General features: G+C 38.6%; 1 protein-coding gene across 1 annotated transcript; it reads left to right on the top strand.

Annotated features, from left to right (window-relative positions):
• Positions 1-305: 305 nt before the first annotated feature.
• HMGCR (3-hydroxy-3-methylglutaryl-CoA reductase) lies at positions 306-24,610 on the top strand. Its single transcript, XM_066386362.1, has 20 exons — positions 306-425; positions 6,743-6,931; positions 7,385-7,496; positions 8,136-8,223; positions 9,560-9,644; positions 10,751-10,856; positions 14,077-14,183; positions 14,302-14,418; positions 14,841-15,001; positions 15,117-15,364; positions 15,478-15,653; positions 16,895-17,089; positions 17,455-17,613; positions 17,758-17,915; positions 18,973-19,078; positions 21,158-21,328; positions 21,652-21,792; positions 21,874-22,032; positions 22,434-22,588; positions 22,728-24,610. The coding sequence occupies exons 2-20, from the start codon at positions 6,767-6,769 to the stop codon at positions 22,780-22,782; spliced, it is 2,664 nt and encodes an 887-aa protein (XP_066242459.1). The 5' UTR covers positions 306-425; positions 6,743-6,766; the 3' UTR covers positions 22,783-24,610.
• The last annotated feature ends 2,017 nt before the right edge of the window (positions 24,611-26,627 follow it).

The following is a 26,627-nucleotide window of genomic DNA, read 5'->3' as shown; positions in this document are numbered from 1 at the left end:
TGATGCAGGTCGTGTGCCGGGCTGTGGAGTACTGCACCCGTCTTCTCCTGGGCAGCTTGGGGTCTCTTTGGCCAATAGGCAGGCCCGCGTGCTGGAACTCTTTGGCCAATAGGCAGGCCCGCGTGCTGGAATTCGACTCGCTATTGGTTGGCCGAGCCGTGGTGAGAGATGGCGCGGCTCCGGACCTCAGCACAGATGAGAGCTGTGGGCAGTTGTCAAGACGACCGTTCGTGACGGAGCGCCGCCAGGCTGAGCAGCTCCCACATGATTGGCTAGACGATCGGACGATCCCTTCTTATTGGTCGCGGGCTCGGCTCGCTCCGAGCGTGCGTAAACTGAAGGTTCCTTCCGCTTCGCGTCTTAGGGAACCGGGAAACTGCGGAGCGCCAGCGCCGGGCTTCGGTGACCTCCAGTGAGACCCGGAGGTGAGGAACGTGGTGGGCACGGAGGGGAGTGAGGGCGGCGGGGAGCGGGGCAGCAGCGTGCTGGAGCGGGACTCAGACCTTGTTGGCGGTACTCGAACTCTGCTAGGCCTCGGGGAGGGGCGGCCGGCATCTCCGGCGGACCTGGCGGGAGCTGCTGTGCTGGCTTTGCGGGGATGGCAGTCCTGTCCCGCCAGGACTTCCATTAGACGTCCTTGAGGGACGCCCGACCGAGTGGAGGCTGACACTGGTGCCAGGGGATCCCGGGAGCCCGGCTGGGCCAGAGCGGCGCGCGGCAGGACGAAGCAACCTTGGCCGGCTCTATTCGGTTTAGGCCGCGTTGGCTGCGCTGTCGCGATCCCTGGAGAGGAAAGGCTACCAGGAGGGTGGCTTCGGGGGACTGTTGAGCTGAGCAATGCTGGAGAGCGGGGAGGGCAGGGAGCAGCCCGGCCCGCAGCTCGGGGACAGCACCCGAGACGGTCCATGCGGTGCAGGCGTCCACGCCCGGGCAGTGCTGTTCGTCAGCACCTTTCGTAAAGGGATGTGGAAGATCTCCGTACATAATGCGACTAATCCAGGGCCATGAAAAAAACGATTCGCATAGATGTGTCCGTTTATTGTCAAGAGAAACAGGTTGAAAGGATGCGGACCCAATGTAGGGAGTTGCTCAAGGACTAATACTCTTCATTATTTTCTTTCTTTTTTTTTCGTGAGGGGCGTCGTCTCTTTGGTGCTGATGTATTTTAGTCCCAACCTTTAGGTTTTTCGGAATTGTTTTTAAGAAAAACTTACCTTGGAGGTTCAAATATCGAACATTCAATTTCTGCAATAGAAGGTTAGGTTGATGTGTACTCCATCTTAAATGGTGTACTCAAATATTTCAGGGCTTTAGGACATGGCTTCTTACACTTGGTGTTGAAAAGTTATAGGGAACATTTGTTTTCAGGCCATGCTAAATAATCGTGTATAATATCAGCATCGCACGGTGTAGAGAATGTATTTTTTGTTTGCTTGTGAATTTATTTTTCACTCCATGCAGTGGAAGACCTGATTTAGAGGTGATCTAGCAAAGGCCGGGAGTGTACGTTGGAGATGAATAGATTGGATTTTAAAGACCTGCTTTGTTGTAGTGTTTTTCCAGAGTTTATGATAAACTTGTCAGTGAGGACAAATAAGAATTAGTAACATGAAGCTTTAAAAAATTGTGCAAAGATTATATCATTAACATGAAAACTCATGCGTGGCAGGAGCATTTCAAGATAAAGTTGGTATGTGTGCTCTTTTTATTCTTTTATGATCAGTTTATAGACCAGCGGTTCTCATCCTGTGGGTCGCGACCCCGGCGGGGGTCGAACGACCAAAATACAGGGGTCGCCTTCCGATGGCTTTAGGCGACCCGTGTGTTTTGGTCGTTCGACCCCCGCCGGGATCGCGACCCACAGGTTGAGAACCGCTGTTATAGACTATGGATAATCATGTCTATATGAAATGGCTGCCATTTGAAATTTGACTGTTTTTACCTACAGAAATAGCAGTTTCATATAATTCCACTTAATATTTTGTCAAAAATTTGGAGCTCTAGTGAATAAAGAGATGTGACTTACAAACAGGTAGCATATACTAGTAGAATTGGGTGTAGACTCCAGGTTTCCTGATATCCAGTGAAGAAATATTTTTTTCCCTGGGGCACTAGGTTCAACAACAAAATGCTAGATCCTGTTGGGATTAGAAATGGCTCAGTATAAAACAAAGGGCTTGCCTTAAAAGAAACAAAATGTACACAGTGATTAATTTGAGAGCCGCGTAAGCTAGTGTATAATCAAAACTGAAATGTGTAGCACAGGAAGGGGTGCTGAGTGGGAGGAAAGAATTAGAGTAGGATGCCAAAGCATCCTTTTCTGCAATTAGCCGAGGTAGGTGGTTTCTGTAACATACTGGATTAGGGTTTGAGGATTCCATTGAAATTAAATTATTCATTCTTTTGAAAAATCTTGTGAGATGTTTGTATCCTACTTCATTCTGAATAGGAAGGCATACATTGCCTATTTAACTTGGTTTTTAAAGTACATTTTATTTTTATTGCAGCATGGAATTAATATGGCCTATTAAATTTGCATGAGTCATCCTATAGCCTACTGATGCCACATGCAACTGCTGGTGAAGGTGGAAGATTAGATTCGATGGCATTTAAATGCTTTGCATAATCACAGAAATAGGGAGGGTGCTCATGAGAAATGAGTTTAAAATTATTGTTACTTTTGACACACCTTTGTACATTCCATTACCACTCAATTTGTATTTCCAAATAGGTCAGGTTCTCCTTGTTTGGGTATGGCTCACAGGATCACGTGTAATTCTTTTCCTGAATGTTGCAAAGATGACTTTACACCCAGGAAAGAAATGTCACAGAATTGACAATGCTACCATGAAATCATTTTGAGGGAAAGTATAACATGCCTAATATAGGTTAAACTGATGTGTGATCGAATTGGGGTGCCTTCCTCCTCTCAGCTCAGATCTTAATTCAACTGAATTAACTTATTAATAGTGAAGGATATGTTGACTTGATAGGTATTAACCTAAATTGAGGGGTTTGGAGTAAGGAAGCATTAATCATTTTGACCTGGGTCTTTTGAGGTGTATTTTTTTTTAGTGTTTATTTTATTGATTTTAAAGAGAAAGGAAGGAGAGAGACAGAGACAGGAACATTGATCTGTTCTGTTGAACCAGCAGCATCTGTGCTTTTGGACGATGCTCTAGCCAACCGAGCTATCCAACAAGGGCTTCATTTTAACTTAGTTTTGAAATGTGTTTTTCGGTCACTCATTTTCTCGAACATTGGTGCCACTTGATTCTTTAGACTGGTTGGTAGGTTTTGTTTTGTTTTGATTTTTATAAGAAGTTATGTGATAGAAGACCATCATAAAAAAGCTAGTCTCTCCTGACCTGTGGTGGCGTAGGGGATAAAACGTGGACCTGGAACACTGAAGTCCCCAGATCAACACCCTGGGCTTGCCTTGTCAAGGCACATATGGGAGTTGATGTTTCCTACTTCTAATTTAATAGTATTTGTATTTCTGTTATTGTTTATTTTCCAGAATAGTATATAAAAGGTAGCCTCACTTCCCCACCTCATCTCCCTTTAATATATTCCCTTAAACCTCTGCATTCAGCCTTTACATGGGGGTGAGAAGGAAGGGGGTTATATTAATATCTTGGTGACTTAAAAGAAAAAGTCATCTTTAGGTCTGTTTCAAATGTGCCAATAAAATGCATGCTATTGTAGTTTAAGAATTTCTTCTAAACTAGGCAGATATTTATTTAGCAACTGCTATAAATGAGTGCAAGTGCCCTGAGGGTACAGTGAGTAAGACTCAGGGAGGAAGGCTGAAAAAGCAACACAGGCAGAGATGCATTGCACATTTACAGTGTGTCTGTAAAGTCATGGTGCACTTTTGACCGGTCACAGGAAAGCAACAAAAGATGATAGAAATGTGAAATCTGCACCAAATAAAAGGAAAACCCTCCCAGTTTCTGTAGGATGATGTGGCAGCATGTGCACATGCGCAGATGATGACGTTAACACCATGTGTACAGCGGAGCAGCCCACGGCCATGCCAGTTGAGATGTGGACGGTACAGAGGAAAGTTCAGTGTGTTCTGTGGCTCGCTAAATTCAAATCCGTGACCAAAGTGCAACGTGAATATCGGCGCATTTGTAACGAAGCGCCACCACATAGGAATAACATTACTCGGTGGGATAAGCAGTTGAAGGAAACCGGCAGTTTGGTGGAGAAACCCTATTCTGGTAGGCCATCAGTCAGTGACAAGTCTGTAGAGACTATATGGCATAGCTACCCTAAGGGGCCCTAAAAAATCTGTGTGTGAGCCCACATCGAACTGCACTAAATAGGTATGAAACTGGGAGAGTTTTCCTTTTATTTGATGCAGATTTCACATTTCTATCGTCTTTTGTTGCTTTCCTGTGACTGGTCAAAAGTGCACCATGACTTTACGGACATACTGTATATATATCTCAGTGACTGCCAGCTGTTTAAAATGAGGCCCACAGTATAAAGTGCATGTTAGGTTGGAAGCCAACACACACACATTCATGTATGTAGTTTTATGAAACAGAACATTTCAAGAATACCTACTCATACTACATTTTTTTCCATGAATATTTTTTTTATTTATTTTTTAGCAAGGGTTGGGACAGACAGACAAGAAGGGGTAGAGAGATGAGAAGCATCAACTTGTTGCAGCACCTTAGTTTTTCATTGATTGCTTTCTCATATGTGCCTTGACAGGGTGGGGTGGTGGCAGGGGGTGTGCTCCAGCCAAGCCAGTGACCCCTTGCTCAAGCCAGCAATCTTGGGCTCAAGCCTGTGACCTTTGGGCTCAAGCTGGTGATCATGGGGACATGTCTATGTTCCCACACTCAAGTCAGCAACCCCATGCTCAAGCTGGTGAGCCTGCAGCCAAGCAGATGAGCCCATGCTCAGGCCAGTGACCTCAGGGTTTTGAACCTGGGTCCTCAGCATCCCGGTTTGATGCTCTATCCACTGCGCCACTGCCTGGTCAGGCTATTTATTTTATTTTAAAAAATGTTTTCTCTGACTCAGAATTGATTTTATAATCTAATTGATCCAGTGACTTGTACTTTTTTTTAATAGGTATTTTTAAAACTATGAGTTACTTTATCATATACATAACTTATAAAATATAAAGTAAAGCATTATGCATATAACAACCATGCTCCCATCAACCACCTTAAGAACTAACCATTTTTAATATATTTGAAGTTCCCTGTTTGTTTTCCATGATTACATAGCCCTCCCTCCCTAAAAGAGTTGTAGTTATCCTGTACTTTGAAAACTAGATATCTAGCCAGTGGCCATGTATGGTTGAAATGTAAAGAACATAGAGAAATGCAGTGGGAGATGATTGCTTTGGTTTCTTTAGATAGACTTAGCCCCTTTAGATAGATTAATGCTTTCTTTACCCTAATTTGTTGCCTTTTTATTTTCCGTCTTTGATGAATGAATAACTTTCTTAGTTATTACCATAAATGTGAGATTCATTTGAATTCTTGCTAGTGTGCTGATGTGTCGATTAGTTAGCTTACTTTTTAAATCTTTATTATAATCAATTTTTATGGGTAGTTAATGTGCTTTATTGTAAGTATTAATTTTAGAGTAAGATTTGAAAGTTCCTATATTAGAGATCAGTGACTATATTAGATTTTTTGAAAACCAGGAGTATCAAAGTTATTATTAAGCCAGCAAACGAGGGAATCTAGTCATAGTCTGCATTAGATCAAAATTACCTTTATGTTCTGTTGAGAATTTTTGAATGCTATGGATACGTCAGCCATCATCTTCTAATAATGTTCTAGCATTTTGATTAGTTGTAAAAGTTTGGGAAAAGAATTTTCTCTGGTGAGAGCAAGATTAAGAAGGTTTATTAAACATCATTTGGCTAGTGACATGCCATATGTTGTATAGAATGTTAAAGTGTAATGGACTCTTCCCTTGAGGAACTTTATAAACTAAGGTAATTTACAGCAGTGGTCCCCAACCCCTGGGCCGTGGACCGGTACCAGTCCGTGGGCCATTTGGTACCGGTCCGTAGAGAAAGAATAAATAACTAACGTAATTTCTGTTTTATTTATATTTAAGTCTGAACGATGTTTTATTTTTTTTTAATGGCCAGATTCCCTCTGTTACATCCGTCTAAGACTCACTCTTGACGCTTGTCTCGGTCATGTGATACATTTATCCATCACACCCTAAAGGCCAGTCCGTGAAAATATTTTGACATTAAACCGGTCCGTGGCCCAAAAAAGGTTGGGGACCACTGATTTACAGGACACTAAAGGAGTAGATTCTGCATAACAAGAATGTGAAGAATTAAGAGGGTGTTTATGCATTTTACATTGGGGTAATTAGAAAATTAATATGAATAGTTTCTTTTATTTTCTGCTTTATTGCTCTCTGCCTTGGCTCAGATAATATCAAGGGCTGATATATTTATTTGGTTGGATTTTAAATTCTACGATTCATATAATTTATAAGAAATAGTTGCTTTTAAGTTGGTTGCTAACAAATAATAGAGAATGTAAGTGTTGTAAGTAAAGAAGTAGTAAGAGTCCTCTTATTTTTATTTTATAATTATTTTCCAAAATTACAAGGAGTATTATCCAAGAGTGTCATTCATATACACAACATACTGTGCATACAATAGCAGGGTTTATAGCGTTCTTTTCCTAAAAATACAGTAAACTGTATACTAATTGTTCATATTTGATATTCCTTCCAGGTTGTAAGGATTCTGTAGCTAACAATGTTGTCAAGACTTTTCCGAATGCATGGCCTCTTTGTGGCCTCCCATCCCTGGGAAGTCATAGTGGGGACAGTAACGCTGACCATCTGTATGATGTCCATGAACATGTTTACCGGCAACAATAAGATCTGTGGTTGGAATTATGAGTGTCCAAAGTTTGAAGAGGTTTGTGAAATAAATTAAATATTGGGTCAAACAAATTACATTTTCAGTTTCTAAAAAGAATCTCCTTTTAGAGACCATATAATCAAAAATGTTAGGGGTAAAATATTTTAGTATTAATAAATGTACCTCAAATTTTCATTTACTTATATAGCATGGAAATGCACAGCAACACTCTTATTTTGCCTTTTTCCATACAAATGAATGTAATTGACTCTACTTTAGAAATATAGCTTTTATAACTAATAGTAAAAGTGATAAGCTTAAACAGTGGATTGTTTAAAATTGGATTTAATTTTTGATTTGCATATTTAATATTTTTATTTGACTTGTACCTACATTTATATTATTATGATAGGTAAACTTATGATGCATGCAAAATAAAAATTCTTACTTTTTATTGTTTATTTTAAAAGCTATAGCTATGGTGATTTTTTTTCTCTTTTTCCCCGATAGGATGTTTTGAGCAGTGACATTATAATTCTGACAATAACACGATGCATAGCAATCCTGTATATTTATTTCCAGTTCCAGAATTTACGTCAGCTTGGGTCAAAATATATTTTGGGTAATTATTTTATACATTTATCTTTGTGTGCCATTAGACTTTTTTATTTGCTATGGAAATACACCTGTTTTTTCAAATCGTGTATGGGAAAGTGTGTATTGTTTGAAGTTTGCTGCATAAATTCAGTCATTTACACCCCACCCCCAAGTGAGAAGCAGGGAGGCAGACAGACTCCTGCATGTGCCGGATCGGGATCCACCCGGCATGCCCACCAGGTGGCGATGCTCTGCCCATCTGAGGTGTTGCTCCGTTGCAACCAGAGCCATTATAGCACCTGAGGCAGAGGCCATGGAGCCATCCTCAGGGCCTGGGCCAACTTTGCTCCAATGGAGCCTTGGCTGCGGGAGAGGAAGAGAAAAATAGAGAGGAAGGAGAGGGGGGAGGGTGGAGAAGCAGATGGGTGCTTTTCCTGTGTGCTCTGACCGGGAAGTGAACCTGGGACTTCCAGATGCTGGGCTGACACTCTACCGCTGAGCCATTTGGCCAGGGCTAGTTGTTCACTTTCTTATTGGGAGTTAGACATGCTGATCTTTGAAACCTTCATAATCTGGAGAAAATATTTCAGAATATTGATAGGACTATATGTTTCCTGTGTAATAAAGATGAAATATTTCAGTTTGTTAAATTTTGTCATTTTAGGTATTGCCGGCCTCTTCACAATTTTCTCAAGTTTTGTATTTAGTACAGTTGTCATTCATTTCTTAGATAAAGAATTGACTGGCTTGAAGTAAGTATTTAAAGCACAAATATACTTTTTCAAAATATTTTTATATATGGTATATATTATGTATTCTTTCAAAATATAGTAAGAACTTACTAAGTTATAATATAAAGTTTCAGAAGTTTTAGAAAATATCGCCTGACCTGTGGTGGTGCAGTGAATAAAGCATCGACCTGAAATGCTGAGGTCACCGGTTCAAAACCCTGGGCTTGGCCTAGTCAAGGCACATATGGGAGTTGATGCTTCCTGCTCCTCCCCCCTTTTCTCTCTCTCTCCCTCTCTCTCCCCTTCTCCCTCCTCCATCTCTCTAAAATGAATTTTTAAAAATTAAGAAAATAGGAAATTTTTCATATAATCATTTAGCTGTTTTTAAAACATTAATATTTTAGTGTATATCCTTTGCCACTTTTTTTTATACTTAAAACTTTTGAGATTATATAATATATGCTGCTTTATAACTTCTTTATGCCAAATAATAGTTTATCAACATCTTTGCATGTCCTTAATGTTAGACTGAATTATTTGTATTGGCTGTCTAGTATTCCTCTGTATGAATATATGGTCACTCAGGATTGGATTGTTAGGTTATTTATTTTTGTTCATATTCATAGTTATTTTCTTATAGTACATTCTTAGGAGAGAGATAATGGCTGTGTAAGTTTTTAGGACTTTTGAGTGCCATTTTTGCCAATTTACTCTCCAGTAAGGTTGTTTAGTTTATCCTCCCACAAGTAATGATAAATGAAAGAAAAATTTTTTTTAAAAAAATTACATATTTTCTACTTTTTCTCCCCATGCTAATTTAAGGAGACATTGTTTACTAAGGATAATATTTTGGTATAAAATTATGAAGAGGTGTTTCTTTGTAAATATATTTACTTTTTTTTTTTTTTAAGTGAGAGGAGGGGAGTTAGAGACAGATTCCCACATGCACCTGCAACCCCTATCTGGGGCTGATGCTCGAATCAACTGAGCCACTGGCTACGACATGGGTAGAGCGAGAAGGAGAAGAGGGAGGGGAAGAGAAGCAGATGATCGCTTTTCATGTGCATATTGACTAGGGATCAAACTTGGAACATCCACATGTTGGGCCGACACTGGATCCACTGAGCCAACTGGCCAGGGCCAAACATTTACATTTTCTACAAATGTTTTGATCAACTAAAATGTTTAGCTTTGAGGATTTCAGAGGACTAAAGGGTATATATGTTTTGATCTGCATAAAGATACAGATACTAGAGGATCATACAATATAAGTGGGGGAAAGTGTTGTTTTAGAAAGGATTTTTTAAGCTGTATTTTTCCTCTGTTAAGTCTACCTCAACATCTTGTTTTTTTCCAGTGAAGCTTTGCCCTTTTTCCTACTTTTGATTGACCTTTCCAGAGCAAGTGCACTAGCAAAGTTTGCCCTCAGTTCCAATTCTCAGGTAAGTATTTATAAGACATAAATGTTAATAGTATTCCCTTTTACCCATAGTTTGTTTACATTAATAGGAAGCATTAATAGTTTGTTCATAGTCCAAGATTTAGGAATTGCCTACAATGGTAAGTTTAGTTGTCAAGTTACAAGACTGGTCTTCCTAAGTGCCTTAGAAACTGTATCATTTACCTAACAACTCAATTATAATTCCATAGCTTCTGGAATTTGGAATCTTCTTCATTTTTCTTTTTGAAGCTTTCATAAATTAAGTTTATATTTTGAACTTTTGAATAAATAAGAATATCTACGTACGCCTGACCAGGCGGTGGCGCAGTGGATAGAGCGTTGGACTGGGATGCGGAAGACCCAGGTTCGAGAACCCGAGGTCACCAGCTTGAGCGCGGGCTCATCTGGCTTGAGCAAAAAAGCCCACCAGCGTGAACCCAAGGTCACTGGCTCCAGCAAGGGGTTACTCAGTCTGCTGAAGGCTGGAGGTCAAGGCACATATGAGAAAGCAATCAATGAACAACTAAGGTGTTGCAACGCGCAATGAAAAACTAATGATTGATGCTTCTCATCTCTCTCCATTCCTGTCTGTCTGTCCCTGTCTATCCCTCTCTCTGACTCATTCACTGTCTCTGTAAAAAATTAAAAAAAAAAAAAAAAAGAATATCTACGTAGTAAAACACAGGATAACATCTAATGGAAGTGAGTCTCGGTAGATTTATTTCTAAACCCTTTGAAAACACTAGCACTATTTCACACCTAAAGTTTTATCTTGGTATTTAATAATCACTTTAAAGAATCTAATATTTTTAAACCTTTCATCAGAGTATCTGAGTATAAAATACCATGTACATCTGCCTTGATTATTTATTTGGTAAACAGTTATGATCATTTGATCAAAATATGATTTTACAAGGATATGATTTAGGTTTCATAATACTAACATGGTCTCAAAAATTTTATAGCTAAGAATTTCTGTGGATGGTAGCCAAAGCATTAAATGTTGTCAAATTTAATTATGTACGATTTCATTGGCAGGATTAATCTGTCACCTCAAAAAGTTATTTTGTACCTTACCTTCATTGATATGTTTGGTCTCTATTTTAGGATGAAGTAAGAGAAAATATTGCTCGTGGAATGGCAATTTTAGGCCCCACATTCACCCTTGATGCCCTTGTAGAATGTCTTGTGATTGGAGTTGGTACCATGTCAGGTTTGTAATCAATTTTTTAATAAATTTGTAATAAAGAGAGAAAAAAGAACATATTGGATTGAATTGGTTATTATTCTTAAATCCTAACTTTTAAAAGTCTGATCTTACTCTTAAAATTATTTGATTTTATGAATACATGGGTATATCTGTTTGTTTTAATGTAAACTTAAGTAGCAGGTTACTGGTTTATGTATTCATTTCACTCTTTCCATCTTGTTCAGTACACCACTTTTTTAATGACTTTGTGGTGTTTTTGCTTGTTCTTTGGTTTGGTTTTGTAAGATTGTATTCTGAGGCTTTTCTGGTCATCCAGACCTTGCTATTGCCTATACTGAATTGTGATTTGGTTCCTTGTTTTTTAATTGTCATGTAGAAGATAGTACAAGAGTCGGGAGTTTGATAGAGCTAAGTTAGATCCTCCTAATAGGATGATTGAGAAGATTTAATCAGATACTATGTAGTATATCTTCAGGTGGATATTAGAGAATTAGATGTTAAATAGCAAACACAGTACTCTACTATATAGGACTAAATTTACAGTGTGGGGTGTAAATTCGCCAGAATGAATATATCATGCTGCTGTAGAATTTTCCTAATCATTAGAACTAGATTTAATGGCTTTCTCATGAAGGCCATATATAGTTAACTATTTTTGTATATTTCCTGGTGTCTTATTGCCCTCAGTAAGGGCTTCATTCTTTCAGAAGTAAATTATCTTTGGTTTAAGAGTAGTTGTCATACCTATGTGATTTTATTCAAGCAAGAGTATATAAAAAGATAAAAAGTATCAGCCAGAAACTAGTAGTAGGCCATGAAACCAAGGCCATGCAGCTGATATAGGAAGTAGTGGAAACTGATGTAGAAAGGAGGGTGATGAGGTTTGTCATGATGGGTCAGAGAAGTGGACAAATGAAGTAATTAGATTTGTAATTGGAGAAGCCAGTCAGGAGACCTTTACAGTTATACAGAAATGTATAGTAATTAGGAATTTCGTTTAGGGTCAAAAAATAAAAAAAAGGACAGATTTAACACGTTAAGTAGGAAGTAACCCTTTGGAAAGGCAGTATAAAAGACAAAAAAGTCTTAATTTTCTCAAAGTATATAGATTAGTGAGTGTTCTTTGTATAGTAGCAAAGTGGCTTAAAAATACTACCTGGTCACAGAGTAAGAAAGAATGCCTGGAGAACATGGGTGCAACAAATTATTGTACACAGGGAAATAGTGGGTCTCCAAGTTGTAAAGAACATTGGTTAAGTATAGTTTCCATGGTCTTAAGTTTCAAAAGGTACTTGACTGCAATTTAAAATGCAGTTAAAATGTAGGTTGTTCATAATGCTTTTGTTATTGTGATTTTGTATTTTCTTGAATTTCCATATTTGAGAGTAATTGCTATAGAATTTTTAAAAAATACAGTATATACTCTTGTTCTATTACTCTAATGTGTTATTACAAATCAGAAAATAAAATAAAACTGAGGTGGTTTTTTGTATTATTATAGTTGGCAGTTTTTATAGGAAAAGGGAGTCACTTTTATTTATATTTTAAAACATTTATTTTATTTATTTTTTTCTTGCCTGACCAGGTGGTGGCATAGTGGATAGAGTGTCGGACCGGGTCACGGAGGACCCAGGTTCAAAACCCCAAGGTTGCCGGCTTGAGCTCGGGCTTATCCAGCTTGAGCGCGGGGTAGCTGGCTTGAGTGTGGGATCATAGACATGACCTCATGTTCGCTGGCTTGAGCCCAAAGGTTGCTGGCCTGAGCAAGGGGTCACTCGCTCTGCTGTAGTCACCCCACCCCCTCGTCAAGGCACATATGAGAAAGCAATCAATGAATAACTAAGGAGACTAAGAAGCCACAACAAATAATTTATGCTTTTCATCTCTCTCCCTTTCTGTCTGTCCCTCTCTCTATCTCTCCCTCTGTCTCTGTCATACACACAAGAAAATTATTTTTAATATGAGTGACATCGGGAATGTTTTATATTCAAGTTTATTTGGAAAGTGAAGGAGTAGGATTTGGTAATTTAAGGTCTTTTCTAGCTCTATAATTCTGTTAACTCTATCTGAAAAGATTACTATATGATACCTTAAACATTTAGTAGTGGAACAGTTGCTAATTTTGAATCTTGAGTTGCCTTTTTGCATTATGTCATTTTACAAACAGCAATTAACAGAAATTTTAAGAACATCAGATACTGTAGAGATTATATTGAAATTAGATCAGTAGTACACATAAAATATTTGTTATGATAACTATATCAGGAATGACATAACTGGCAGTATGTTTTACTTTTTTTTTTTTTAACTTTATTTTTATCTATTTATTTTTTCAGAGAGAGAGAGATAGATAGGGACAAACAAACAGGAACGAAGAGAGATGAGAAGCATCAATTATCAGTTTTTCATTGCGACACCTTAGTTGTTCATTGATTGCTTTCTCATATGTGCCCTGACCGTGGGCCTTTAGCAGACCAAGCAACCTCTTGCTTGAGCCAGTGACCTTGGGTCAAAGCTGGTGAGCTTTTACTCAAACCAGATAAGCCGGTGCTCAAGCTGGCGACTTCGGGTCTTGAACCTGGGTCCTCGGCATCCCAGCCCGAAGCTCCATCCACTGCGCCACCGCCTGGTCAGGCAGTATGTTTTACTTTTATAAAAAGGTAAATTGTTTTTGTGGCAACAAGTGGAAGTGGATCAATAGTATAAAATGTGGAGAGCTTGCTCCATTAGATAGCTTTATCTCAAAGCAGAGTTTTTTATGGAGGGGATTATCACAAATGTATATTGAATGCTACCATAATACCTGGCCTTGTGATTTTAGGGATGTGGAAGAAGACAGTCTTCTGTGCTCTCAGGCTTGGCATCACCTCTTGAGTTCCTAATTCTTTTTCCGGTAGATGTCAAAGAGATTAATATAATAAATTTTCATGTGTTTGTCTACCTATGCAAAGAGTCCCTGTGCTGTATGCAGCATCAAAAATACACATACTGTAGGCACTGGCTCTGTAGCTCATTTGTTTGGAGCCTTGTACCCATACACCAAGGTTGTGAGTTCAATCCTTCATCAGGGTACATACAAGAATCATCCAATGAATACATAAATAAGTGGAACAACAAATCAATGTTTCTCTCTCCCTTCCTCTCTCTCTAAAATGAATCAATAATAAAATTTTTAAAAATACGCATACTTTAATAATTGTATGTTTAATTTTTCTCTTACCAGGTGTACGTCAGCTTGAAATTATGTGCTGCTTTGGCTGCATGTCAGTTCTTGCCAACTACTTTGTGTTCATGACTTTCTTTCCAGCTTGTGTATCCTTGGTTTTAGAGGTAAGAAAGACCAGTTCTCCCTATAATATTAATAGAAGAGTAATATTTCTCATTATATCAGTTCACCTAAATTAAATCAGGAGACTACCTTCTAATGTAATACTGACTTACTTTGTAGCTTTCTCGGGAAAGCCGTGAGGGCCGTCCAATTTGGCAGCTCAGCCATTTTGCCCGAGTATTAGAAGAAGAAGAAAATAAACCGAATCCTGTTACTCAGAGGGTTAAGATGATTATGGTAATTACATTGTTTTCTTCTCCCTACAGTATTTTCTGTTTCAGCGTCATATTCTTTTCTTCCCTTCTTTTGTCATCTTTCTATAATTTTTGGCTTTTTCACTGATGTTCCTCTTCCCTTTTCTCTTGTTTCTCCTTTCTGAGAAGCTCCTGGTCTTTCTTTACTTTTACTGTCACTCCCCTAAATAGATTTTTTCAAGTTCCTCTACTTTTTCAATCTCTGGAAACCTGTTCTTTGGAATGTATCCGTAATTCAGTGAGGCCAGTACTTTAATTAGTCACATAGCAAGCTTGGGGCTTTCTTTTCATTCTGAGGGGAGGCCAAGGAAGTTAGTGTCCGGTTATACAGTTGCTAACGATGAGAAGTTTAGGTTTTATAGATATGCAGAAAATACATAATTTAAAAGAAATTTTATTTTTTAGTCTCTAGGCTTGGTTCTTGTTCATGCTCACAGTCGCTGGATAGCTGATCCTTCTCCTCAAAACAGTACAGCTGAAAATTCTAAGGTTTCTTTAGGATTGGATGAAAATGTGTCCAAGAGAATTGAACCAAGTGTTTCCCTCTGGCAGTTTTATCTCTCTAAGTAAGTCACTTGTGATCTACCTTATTATATATTAATTATGGGCTCTATGCTACTAAAAGTTTAGGTTGTGCCTTTTATATTTTCAAGTAATAACATTTTGTTTTCTTTTATTTAGAATGATCAGCATGGATATTGAACAAGTTATTACCTTAAGTTTAGCCCTCCTCCTGGCTGTCAAATACATCTTCTTTGAACAAGCAGAGACAGAATCTACACTTTCATTAAAAAACCCTATCACATCTCCTGTAGTGACCCAAAAGAAAGTCCCAGACAATTGTTGTAGACGAGACCCTACAGTAGTCAGAAATGACCAGAAATTCCATGCCGTGGAAGAGGAGGAAAGGATAAACAGGGAAAGAAAAGGTGATTTCTTATGCTCTTCATTTTCATTCTTACATTGTTGATTTGTCAAGAAGTTGAGTCAGTTTTAAAACTTATGTTCAGTTTTCTGAGATTTCTTTTGATCTTGTGAACAGCTGAAGTTATAAAACCCTTAGTGGCAGAAACTGACACCTCAAGCAGAGCTACATTTGTGATTGGTAATTCCTCATTCAGTACTGCACCGGAAGTAGAAACACAGGAACCTGGACTTGAACTTCCCAACAAGCCACGGCCTAATGAAGAATGTTTACAAATACTTGGGAATGCAGAGGTGAGGAAAATAAAATAAACTCAAGCTTAATATCTTTCTTAAGAAAAGGAGCTTTCCGCCTGACCTGTGGTGGCACAGTGGATCAAGTGTAGACCTGGAACGCTGAGGTCGCTGGTTCGAAACCCGGGGCTTGCCTGGTCAAGGCACATATGGGAGTTGATGCTTCCAGCTCCTCCCCCCTTCTCTCTCTCTGTCTCTTCTCTCTCTCTCTCTCTCTCTCTCCCCCCTCTAAAAATGAATAAATAAAATGAAAAAAAAAATCCTTAAAAAAAAAAAAGAAAGAAAAGGAGCTTTCCTAGTAAAGGAAGGAAAGAAGTCATAGCTACTGAGTACCTACGAAGTTCTAGGCACTGTCTCACATGGTTTACAGGTACTGGTCTTATTTATTTTCCACAATTACACAGATTGGTGGAATTATCCCCACATTTTAGATGAGAAAGCTTAGGCTTCTGGAGGTTTCAGTATTTACCAAAGTAATAACATCTAGGAAATGATAAAGCTGGGATCAAGAATCTTAAGATTTACTGTCCAATACTCTTTCTACTTTATTACTGTTTATCATAAAGATGAGCGCCTTCTGTATTCTCATATGCGTGTTGAGGACTAGGAACGGTTTAACAGAACTGAACCATAAAGATGAAAGAAAGTTTTTGTTTGTTTTTCTAAATAAGCTTAATGTTCATGAGGAAACTTATTTTCCTTTGAGATTTGAATAAGTTCCTGCCTACGACCAGAAGAGTCCACTCATGGTTTAGTCTGATACTGTGTTCTAGCCATAATTGCTTAATTTGGTTCACTTTTCATTCATGTACATATGAGTGAGAATAGAGTTGTGCTTGTTTGTCACTTTCCTTTCCCTCATTTCTATTAACATGTGTACCAGATCTCAGCTGGCTAGCTGTATACAGGATCAGCAAAACCAATAAGGGTGGATATCAGAATTTTAACTGGATTTTTTTCCTGTGGACCTTACTTGCAAAATTTAGTGTTTTGGGCTAATAACTGTTTAATTGTCACATTTTTTTATGAAGAATTTACTTTTATTTTGATATTTTTATTTCTTCTCAGTTCATCTTTAGAATTCCTTAGTCCTTTAGTTTCTCCTCTTACTTTGTTTTAGCTCTAATGAGAGCATTATTTGTATTAAATGATGTGTTTAATATGAATAATATGAAGTACAGTGCTTCATCTTTTGTCATCTCTCTCCCTCAACCCTTTCCCATTTTTATTCATTTCTTTAGAAAGGTGCAAAATTTCTTAGTGATGCTGAGATCATCCAATTAGTCAATGCCAAGCATATCCCAGCTTACAAATTGGAAACTGTGATGGAGAACCATGAACGAGGTGTATCTATTCGCCGACAGTTACTTTCTAGAAAACTTCCAGAGCCTTCTTCACTCCAATATTTACCTTTCAGGGACTATAATTACTCCTTGGTATGTTATTTTTTTGATTTGATAAGGTTTACTTTGTAACCTTTTATTCTTACAGCTTTAGTCTTTTAGTCTTTAGCTTTTTAGGTTTTTTTCCTTGACTGGTGTTTTATATGTAGTTTTATAAAATAGTTTTCCTTTTTAAGTCATTTTACTGTAATTTTGTATTCTGTCTATACAGGTTATAAAAACTCAAAATACTCTTCCTTCTGTTTATCAAATATTTTAATATCTTAAATACTTTTTAAAGAGTAAATTAAAATTTTGTTAAAAATACCGTAAAGGGTTAAGTTGAAGAAAGTTATTCATGACAAGAACCATGTCTTTGCAATACAGATACTCACTTGGTGCCTAATTTTCCCTTTTAGGTGTTAGGAGCTTGCTGTGAGAATGTTATTGGCTATATGCCCATCCCTGTGGGAGTGGCAGGGCCTCTGCGCTTGGATGGAAAAGAATTCCAGGTCCCAATGGCAACAACAGAGGGTTGTCTTGTGGCCAGCACGAACAGAGGCTGCAGAGCAATAGGTGTAAGTTGGCATTTATATATTTGCCTCTTTTAGGATGCACTCCAGGCCAGGCAGTGGGAAGAGTTTGGGGACAATAGGGACACCTTTTGGGATAAGTAGAAGAGTTCAGGATTAACATGTGCTTCTATAACATATTCTGCATAGCTTGGTGGGGGTGCCAGCAGCCGAATCCTTGCAGATGGGATGACACGTGGCCCAGTGGTGCGTCTTCCCCGTGCTTCTGACTCTGCAGAAGTGAAGGCCTGGCTTGAATCACCTGAAGGGTTCGCATTGGTAAAGGAAGCATTCGACAGCACCAGCAGGTGTGTGTGTGGGGTGTTGTAAGTGCATTTGTGTTTATTTCAGAATCAGTGCCAACTTCTTTGATTAAGAAATACAACTGTTGCCTGACCAGGCGGTGAAGCAGTGGATAGAGCGTCGGACTGGGATGCAGAAGGACCCAGGTTCGAGACCCCAAGGTCGCCAGCTTGAGCACGGGCTCATCTGGTTTGAACAAAAAGCTCACCAGCTTGGACTCAAGGTTGCTGGCTCGAGCAAGGGGTTACTTGGTCTGCTGAAGGCCCACGGTCAAGGCACATATGAGAAAGCAATCAATGAACAACTAAGGTGTCACAATGCGCAACGAAAAACTAATGATTGATGCTTCTCATCTCTCCATTCCTGTCTCTGTCCCTGTCTATCCCTCTCTCTGACTCTTTCTGTTAAAAAAAAAAGAAAGAAATACAACTGTTAACATACTGCCAGTTTAAAATGACATAAAGTATCAAATTTAAATCCATTCATTCAAAATTAGTAATATTAATATTTCGTTTGGGGTCGGGGAGCAGAATATTAATCCAAATGAATACCTCCATAGATGTAAGTTAGAAAACTATAGTGTGAGCTGAGCTAGTAAGTTTGTGTGTTGGTTTTACATGGCTCACTTTGATTAGACTATTACTTTGCCCTCAAAGAGTTTTGACTTAGAATTGCATTAGGGCAGAATTGCCTGAGAAAAAGATTTTGGAAGTAGGGTAGAACTTAATATTTGTATAGTAGATTTACTTTGAATTTGGAAAATTAAATTTATAAAGAAGCATAAACAATACAAATGATAAACCCCAATGTACTTCAAACTTATGTGCTTGTTTTTATTTGGACTTTTTAAAGTTTGTCTTTGATGAAATGACTATCTGTAGCCCTCCCTTCCTGCAGCCTTCAAGGATGAGAGAGTTGATACAGTATTCTAACATGTTCAAAGAAGAAAACACATTAATAATCTCTATGAGGTTTCTCTTATGAATAAAATGAACCCAACTAAACTAGATTTTTAGGTAATGTCCATCTTCTTAAAAAACTCTTTGCTTCTTTTGTTGACAGGTTTGCACGTCTACAGAAAATTCATATGAGCATGGCTGGGCGCAACCTTTATATTCGTTTCCAGTCCAGGTCAGGTGATGCCATGGGGATGAACATGATTTCGAAGGTGAGCATGGGTAGACTGTAACAGAACTTGCAAAAGTGTTCCAGCGAAGGGGAACTCAGTGTCAGGGAGTCAGAAGTGGGAGCAGACTCGCTGTCTACTTTATGCCTTCCTGTATTTTTAATATTGTACCGTGTACATCTACTTTAGAGAGTTAGTTGATTGCCCTGGCTGGATAACTCCGTGGGTTAGAGCATCATCTGGAAGCACAGGTTGCTGGTTCGATCTCTGGTCAGGGCATATACAGGAACAGATCAATGTTACTGTTCTGTCTCTTTCTCCCTTCTCTCTGTCTATGTCAAATCAATAAAATAAATATTTAAAAATTAAAGGGATAAAAAAGAGTTGATTGAAAAACTTATATTGAAATGTAAATACTGAGTTATGTAACTCATTGTATAAATCAGGCATTTGTTGATTGGTGGTGTTTGTATTTGCTGTATTTAATTTAGACTTATTATACACTTTCTGGGTCTATTGAGAAGGGATGGGAACAGACTTGGGATTAGCACTTCAAAACTTTATCCCATGAACCTTGAAGGTTGACCTCTTCTAGACACTTTAGGACTTGCATTTAAGAGGCCACGCTTATGTATATAGTCTATTTATTTTAATTATCTCTGTAAGAAAATTGTGTATGGTTTACATTTTATTGTACTGCTATTTGTTATATACAGACACAAATGTAAAATGTTAAAATCAGTTGGGCTAGCGAATTTTATTTCGGGGTTTACCTGATGTAAGGACTATTTGGAAAGAGAAAGGATAGTGACTAAATCCATGAGATTTAAAAATTACCAGTAAACAGTACCGTAGTTCCTTTAAAAATTAAAAATATTGTGGAACCCAGCAATTCCACTTCTGGGTATATACTCAAAACAATTGAAAGGAAAATCTCAAAGATATTTGTAGCACCCTTGTTTATAGCAGCATTATTCACAATAGCCAGAAGGTTGAAGCAGCCCAAGTGTCCGCTGATGGATGAACAGATAAACAAAATGTAGTGTGTATCTAACAATGGAATATTATGCAATCCCAAAAAGAAAGGAAATTCTGACAGATGCTAAATGTGGATGAACCTTGAGGTTCTCTTGCTAAGTGAAATACTCTGGTTACAAAAAAAATACATTATGATTCCCACTTAAGAAGTATTTAGATTAGTAAAATTTGTAGGGATAGAAGTGGAATGGTGGTTTCCAGGGACTGAGGAGAAAGGGAAATGGGAAGTTACTTAAAACAACTAAACTGTAAATTCAAAAATAGTTAAGGTGGTAAATTCTGTTATGTGTATTTTACCACAATTTTTAAAAAAAGTATGTTTTGGGTTATTGAGGTGTGAGTTAACTGAATTAATTTCACTTAATTGGAAATGATAAAAAGTCTTGTTTGTATTTTATGTAATGTAAATCCTATCCCCCTTGTTTTTTAGAGGGAGGGAGGGACAGATAGGGACAGACAGGAGCAGAGACAGATGAGAAGCAGCTCGTAGTTGCAGCACCTTAGTTGTTCATTGATTGCTTCTCATATTAGCCTTGACCTGGGGCCTCCAGCTGAGCTTGACCCCTTGCTCAAGCCGGTGACCTTGAGGCTCTGAACCTGCGTCCTCAGCATCCCAGGCTGATGCTCTGTCCACTGTACCTGGTCAGGCATTATTCCCATCAATTTTGTATTAATAAGATTTACTTTAATATCTGCCCTCTCCTTCCAGGCTTGGGAAATTGGGCTTTGAGATAACAATTTAATAGCCAGAAGGAGGAATTTATTAAACATTGATTATGAGATTGGGTAATTCCTTCCCCAATGACATGAATGAGTATTTTATTCTCATTTTTTAAATATTCTCATCTATATTCTAGTCATCAATCACTACAAAGAAGTTTGTTTTCATACCTAGAAAGAACCATTAGGAATCCATACCTGAGAAGTTATTTTTTGTGCTCAGTTTCTTTCAAGTATAGTTATTGTATTAGAAATTAAGATTACTGTTACTGCACTTAGAAGTACTTGTATTAGGTACAAATAAAGCCTCTGATCTATAAATAACTGCATTTTAACGTAACTTTTTGTTGCTGTTGTCACTAGGGTACAGAGAAAGCACTTCTGAAACTCCATGAGTACTTCCCTGACATGCAGATCCTGGCCGTCAGTGGGAACTATTGTACCGACAAGAAACCTGCTGCTATAAATTGGATCGAGGGGAGAGGAAAGTCTGTTGTTTGTGAAGCTGTCATTCCAGCCAAGGTTGTCAGAGAAGTGAGTGATGGAATAAATATTTTATTGTATTAGTCTTTCGTTGGATTTTAAAAATGGGAGAAAAGAATGTTACATTCTAAGTAAAGTTGTTTAATAGATGGTTATGTTTTATACTAAAGATGTGTGTTTTGTCATATCTTGACCATCTGTTTGTAGCATTCACAGGAACAGCTTAACAGGTACTCTTCTTATTGAGGACAGACCTTAAATGGGGCCACATCTAAACCTCCTTATTTTCTGGAGGTACAGGAAGATAGATCTAGGTAACATACCCTTGAATCTTCTGGGGGAAGATGTAAAATTTGTACAACTCTGTTTTCTAGGTGTTGAAGACTACTACTGAAGCTATGGTTGAGGTCAATATTAATAAGAATCTGGTAGGCTCTGCCATGGCTGGGAGCATCGGAGGTTATAATGCCCATGCAGCCAACATCGTCACTGCCATCTACATTGCCTGTGGACAGGTGAGGGCTCCAGCCTCTACTTCTCTTCTCTTTTGTGGTTGTAAAAGAAGTTTTATATTTTTCTTTTTTTTTTCTTTTTAGGATGCAGCACAGAATGTTGGTAGTTCAAACTGTATTACTTTAATGGAAGCAAGTGGTCCCACAAATGAAGATTTGTATATTAGTTGCACCATGCCGTCTATAGAAATAGGAACTGTGGGTGGTGGGACCAACCTGCTCCCTCAGCAAGCCTGTTTGCAGGTATGAAGTGGCCTCAAGCCCGGTTCTCTCTGAGATTCTCTGTGTTTCTACCTGATACTGCGTATCACTCATCTCTATATTTTAGTTAGTCTTTTCACATTCTTTTGTTTCCCACTAGCCTAGTCCAATAAGCATGTCTGGGCATAAGCTTAGTCAATTGAGGAAGTAATTAAAAGAACAAATGAATGTTCATGTACTCTTACATACGTGCCCTCTGCCAGCCAGGCTGTGGATATGTGTTAACTATGGTGTCCACATAGTACTGACTGTCAAATCTTGGAAAATTAGTGGTGCCTAGTTCTAGTTTGATGCCATGGTAGTTGCCCTTGTTTTAGTAGATTAAGTAGGAAATTATTGCCATGACTTTAAGGGTGAATCCTGTTGTGTCTGTCTGGCTGCAGATGCTAGGTGTTCAAGGTGCATGCAAAGACAATCCAGGGGAAAATGCCCGGCAGCTTGCCAGAATTGTGTGTGGGACAGTGATGGCTGGGGAATTGTCACTGATGGCAGCATTGGCAGCAGGACATCTAGTCAAAAGTCACATGATTCACAACAGGTAGGACTTAAAGATTTATTTAACAAGTTTTCCCTGTATTCAAACTACGCAGTATAAATACTTAGTATTCAAATACAATAGTCCCCCAACAAAATTTCACATTCTTGATATTTTGTATGTCTGTCTTTTTCCCCCGTAGGTCAAAAGTGAATTTACAAGACCTCCCAGGAACTTGCACCAAGAAGGCCGCTTGAATAGCCTGACAGTTCTGAACTGAAACATGGGTGTTGGGTTCTAAAGGACTAACCTAAAATCTGTGAATTAAAAAGCTCAATGCAGTGTCTTGTTGAAGATGAACAGATGTGATCGATGAGATGACTGCTTGTTTGCCTCTTTCAGAAAGGTCTGACTGAGGCCCTTCTTTTCCTGCAGATTCCTCAGCTCTGAAGACAGTCTAGTGATTTACATTCTGTGCTCTTTGCAAAGAACTCAACATGGATAGTATGTTATAAAAGGTCACAGATGGTAATCGACAGCTCACTTCTGAAAGAGAATCACGCTGGGAAAAAGTGTTTTCTTTTGATGGAGTTCATAGTGATCAGTTTGAGATTGGTCCTCTCCACACACCTGCCACCTTCCTCGGTTGAAAATGGATTTTTAAATTATACTGTAGCTGATAAAACTCTTGATTTCATAGTTAATTTATTAAGTCTGGGTTGTAGAATTTAAGAAATAAGAGCTAAGTTTATTTTTTGTAAACTAATACTTCATTTGGTGCTGGTCTATTTTGATTTCTTTTGGGGTAGCCAACTTGATTCTTCAGAAGAGGACCTGCTTTCTTCAAGGGAAGAATTACTCTTATTCCCCAACCACAGAATAATGTGCTAGGCAGTCTAAATAGTTCTCTATCAAGAAAACAAATCACTGCATTTATCTCTGCAGGCTATTTGTTCAGAGAGGCCTCTTGTTGAAATATGTTTCTTTAGATTGACTGTAACATGTCTTTTGACATGAGGCTTTAAGAAACAGTTTCTCTGTGCTCTTTCATATACTGGAGCTTGAAATAGTGCTTAGGCAAAGGTGACTCTTTATCAAGAACATGCAAGTCTGTGACCCCTCAGAATTCAGAGGGTAGAAAATCGGTTTAAAGAAAAATAACATTTCTCTAATCAAGGGTTTTTTCAACAGTTGTGAAGACTAATCTTCACACAACATCAGGCTGGTTGACCCTTGTGGACCAGCATGAAATTACTGGTGGTTGAAAAACACTTAATTTCTTAAAAGACACAAATTTATTTAGCTGAAAAATCTAGATAGTTTTTCATAAAGAATGGAATCAAATTTGTATATGTTGTAATAGAGCTTCTTATACTAGGAGTTTATTGAAAGTGTTCAAGAAATAAAAATCAACTTGTGTACTGCTAAAATGCTCTAAGTTTAGGCCAGAGACAATAGTATTCTTTAATGTTCCCCAGAAAACCCTGGCTTGCTTGTGGAGCCTAATGGAAGTGTAAGTCTGGTTCCAGAGCCAGTGGAGGTGCCATGTGAATGGCCGTGAAGGAGTGTGCCTTGTTCCTGTGGCCAGGAGGTTGGTGACTGAGACATTCACACAGGGCTCTTTGATGGACCCATAAAAGCTTTTAGCTTTCTCAGGGGTCAGCAAACTTGTTGGATTTTAATTTTTTTTAAATGTACAAGTTTTGTATAAGTAATAAAGAAGTTCTTATTTTGTATTACATCTGCTGCTTCAAGTGTTGGTCTTGGAGAGCTGATGACTCATGTGGAAGATGGACTCAGAGAGATTCCAGCAGTGCCACAGTCACACGGAGAGCAGAGCCTCTCAGTGGTTGCATCTACAGTATTGTGGAAGTTGTCAATACCTTTCAATTGCTTCTGTTGTGACTTTTCAGCCAATGACTAACTTACCTGAACTTGTCATAGAAGTGGCAGTGAAAAGTTGAGTCTTCATTTTGATGACTATAACCAATATCGTCTTGCTAAATTGTTTTGTACAATTACTAAATTGTATACATTTTGTTACACTTTTTTTCCAGTTCCAGTAAATTATGATAAGGAAGTTAATACTGATAAGCGTAAGCAGTAACCTTTTTCTGTTTGGATTAACCCTCAGCCGGAGCCCTAGAAGCATGGGGTCTGCCCAGAGTGGTAACCTACAATTCACGCTGGCTGTTGCATGACCACTTATTCTCCATTAGTCTCCAACTCGGCAGCATTAATAGCAGGCTAGTGTTTCATGTACATTAAAATTCTCTTTCTTATACTTAGAGAGTTTGATTAGTTGAGATTTATCATCTCAGCTGAACTACTTTTGGATATTGGGGCTCTGAGGGTTACTTGCAAGGAAAAGGCATCAATCGAGAGTGGGCATCCAAAACCAAGTGGCCCCCACAGGTGTGCTTTAAGCTTCATCAGCTGGATTGGACAGTACGGTGTTGGCCTCTTCAAAAGCCAGTTCCCATTTATTTACAACTAGAAAGCCCTGCGGTCATACGAAATAACCGCTGTTCCAGATATTATAAATTGTAATTAAAATGATTTGTGCAAAGGTGTCTACTAATTCAAACTGAATTACCCAGGGCAGGCGGCGAGGACGCCCCTTTGCTTAGTGCCCCACGGGGTTTCCCCCTTCTACTTGCTTAATTGCTTAAAGTAGAGTGCAATGAAGGAAACCACTGGCGGTACATTTCTTAAGAGCCACCGAGAAAGACGCATTTGCTCTGCGACTGAAGCAAGCCTTGTCTTTCTCTGCTCAGTGGTTTCTTTTTGTCGAGAAAGCCGTTTTTGTGCAGCTTTAGCTCCTTTTCTCTCCTCTTCAGTGCTGTATTTTCTAGGAGGCATTCTTAAAAGAAATTACGTTAAGACGTAGTTTTTATGTAAAACAGATGTTTGTCAATGCAAACAAATGTTCACTTCCCCCAACCCGCTAAATTTGCGTTCAGCCATGGCAACTTCACCCCATTGGCTAGTACAGTTATGCAAGCAACCAATAAGCTATTGGCGACAAACAGACACTTAAGCCGCATATAATAAAAATTACTGACTACAGTTCTGCTGTACTTAGAGGCGAAAGGTTATGTGTGAGCCTCTAAGAACAAAGGCCCAGATAATAGAAAATAGTTTGATTTTTTTCTTCCCAGATAACATGTGATCACTTACATGTTTGGCCTAATCCCGAGTGGGTAAAGTTTGGTAGGCAACAGTGAAGGATTTTTACCCATTTTTCTGTCTGGGTGATTTCATAAGCAATAAGATGCATGTGGCAGGACAGGACTTTTCTTCATCTAAGGAGATGAGAGAAAAATCAAAAGGAAACATCTCATCTTGAAGGGTCTGAGCTCAAACAAGGATGCAGAGCAGCAAAACATCAATACAAAGCCATTGTATAGGCGAATCTAGAACAGTAAATTCACTAAAAATTTTTCAAGACCAAAGTTCAACTATTCTGGCCAAGACTAAATAATAAACTTGAAAAAAATTTTCACTGATTTGAGAGAGAAGCATCCACTCGTTCCACTTAGTTCCATGTAGTTGTGCACTCATTAGCTGTTTATCATAATATGCCCTGACTAGGATTGAGCCTGTGATCTCATCGTACCTGAAAGATGCTCTATACACTGAGCCACTTGGCCAGGGCCTATTAATAATAAACTGCGCATTAGCAAAGATTATGGGTAATCTCTACAGTAGAAACCAAGAAAAGATGAAAAATGATTTAATCTACAATTGTAATGTTACTATTTTCACTGTAAATGAAACATGCTTCCCACACATACCCCTTTTATTCTTTTCCTCCTGAACAAATTTGAGAGCTGCTGAGGGAGGTGTGGGCACTCTTGTATCAGGGTAACAGTTCCCTAAAGCCAACAGAAGAGACCCTTGCACTAACAGCTGGAGCTAAGAGGTAGTGCACAAAAGTGCATTAATTCAGTGCTCCAACTTGAATGTGCAACACTCACTGAAGACTTGTCAAAAGTCAGATTCGCTGGGCCATCCCCAGGGTTTCTGATTCCCTTTGTCGGGGGTGGGGCCAGGGATTTGACATTTCTGTTGCTGCTGCTGCTCCAACAGTTCTGAATTT

The sequence above is a fragment of the Saccopteryx leptura genome, chromosome 5 (genome assembly GCF_036850995.1).
Source record: "Saccopteryx leptura isolate mSacLep1 chromosome 5, mSacLep1_pri_phased_curated, whole genome shotgun sequence".
NCBI lineage: Eukaryota > Metazoa > Chordata > Mammalia > Chiroptera > Emballonuridae > Saccopteryx > Saccopteryx leptura.
This window is presented reverse-complemented; position numbering and strand designations above follow the sequence as displayed.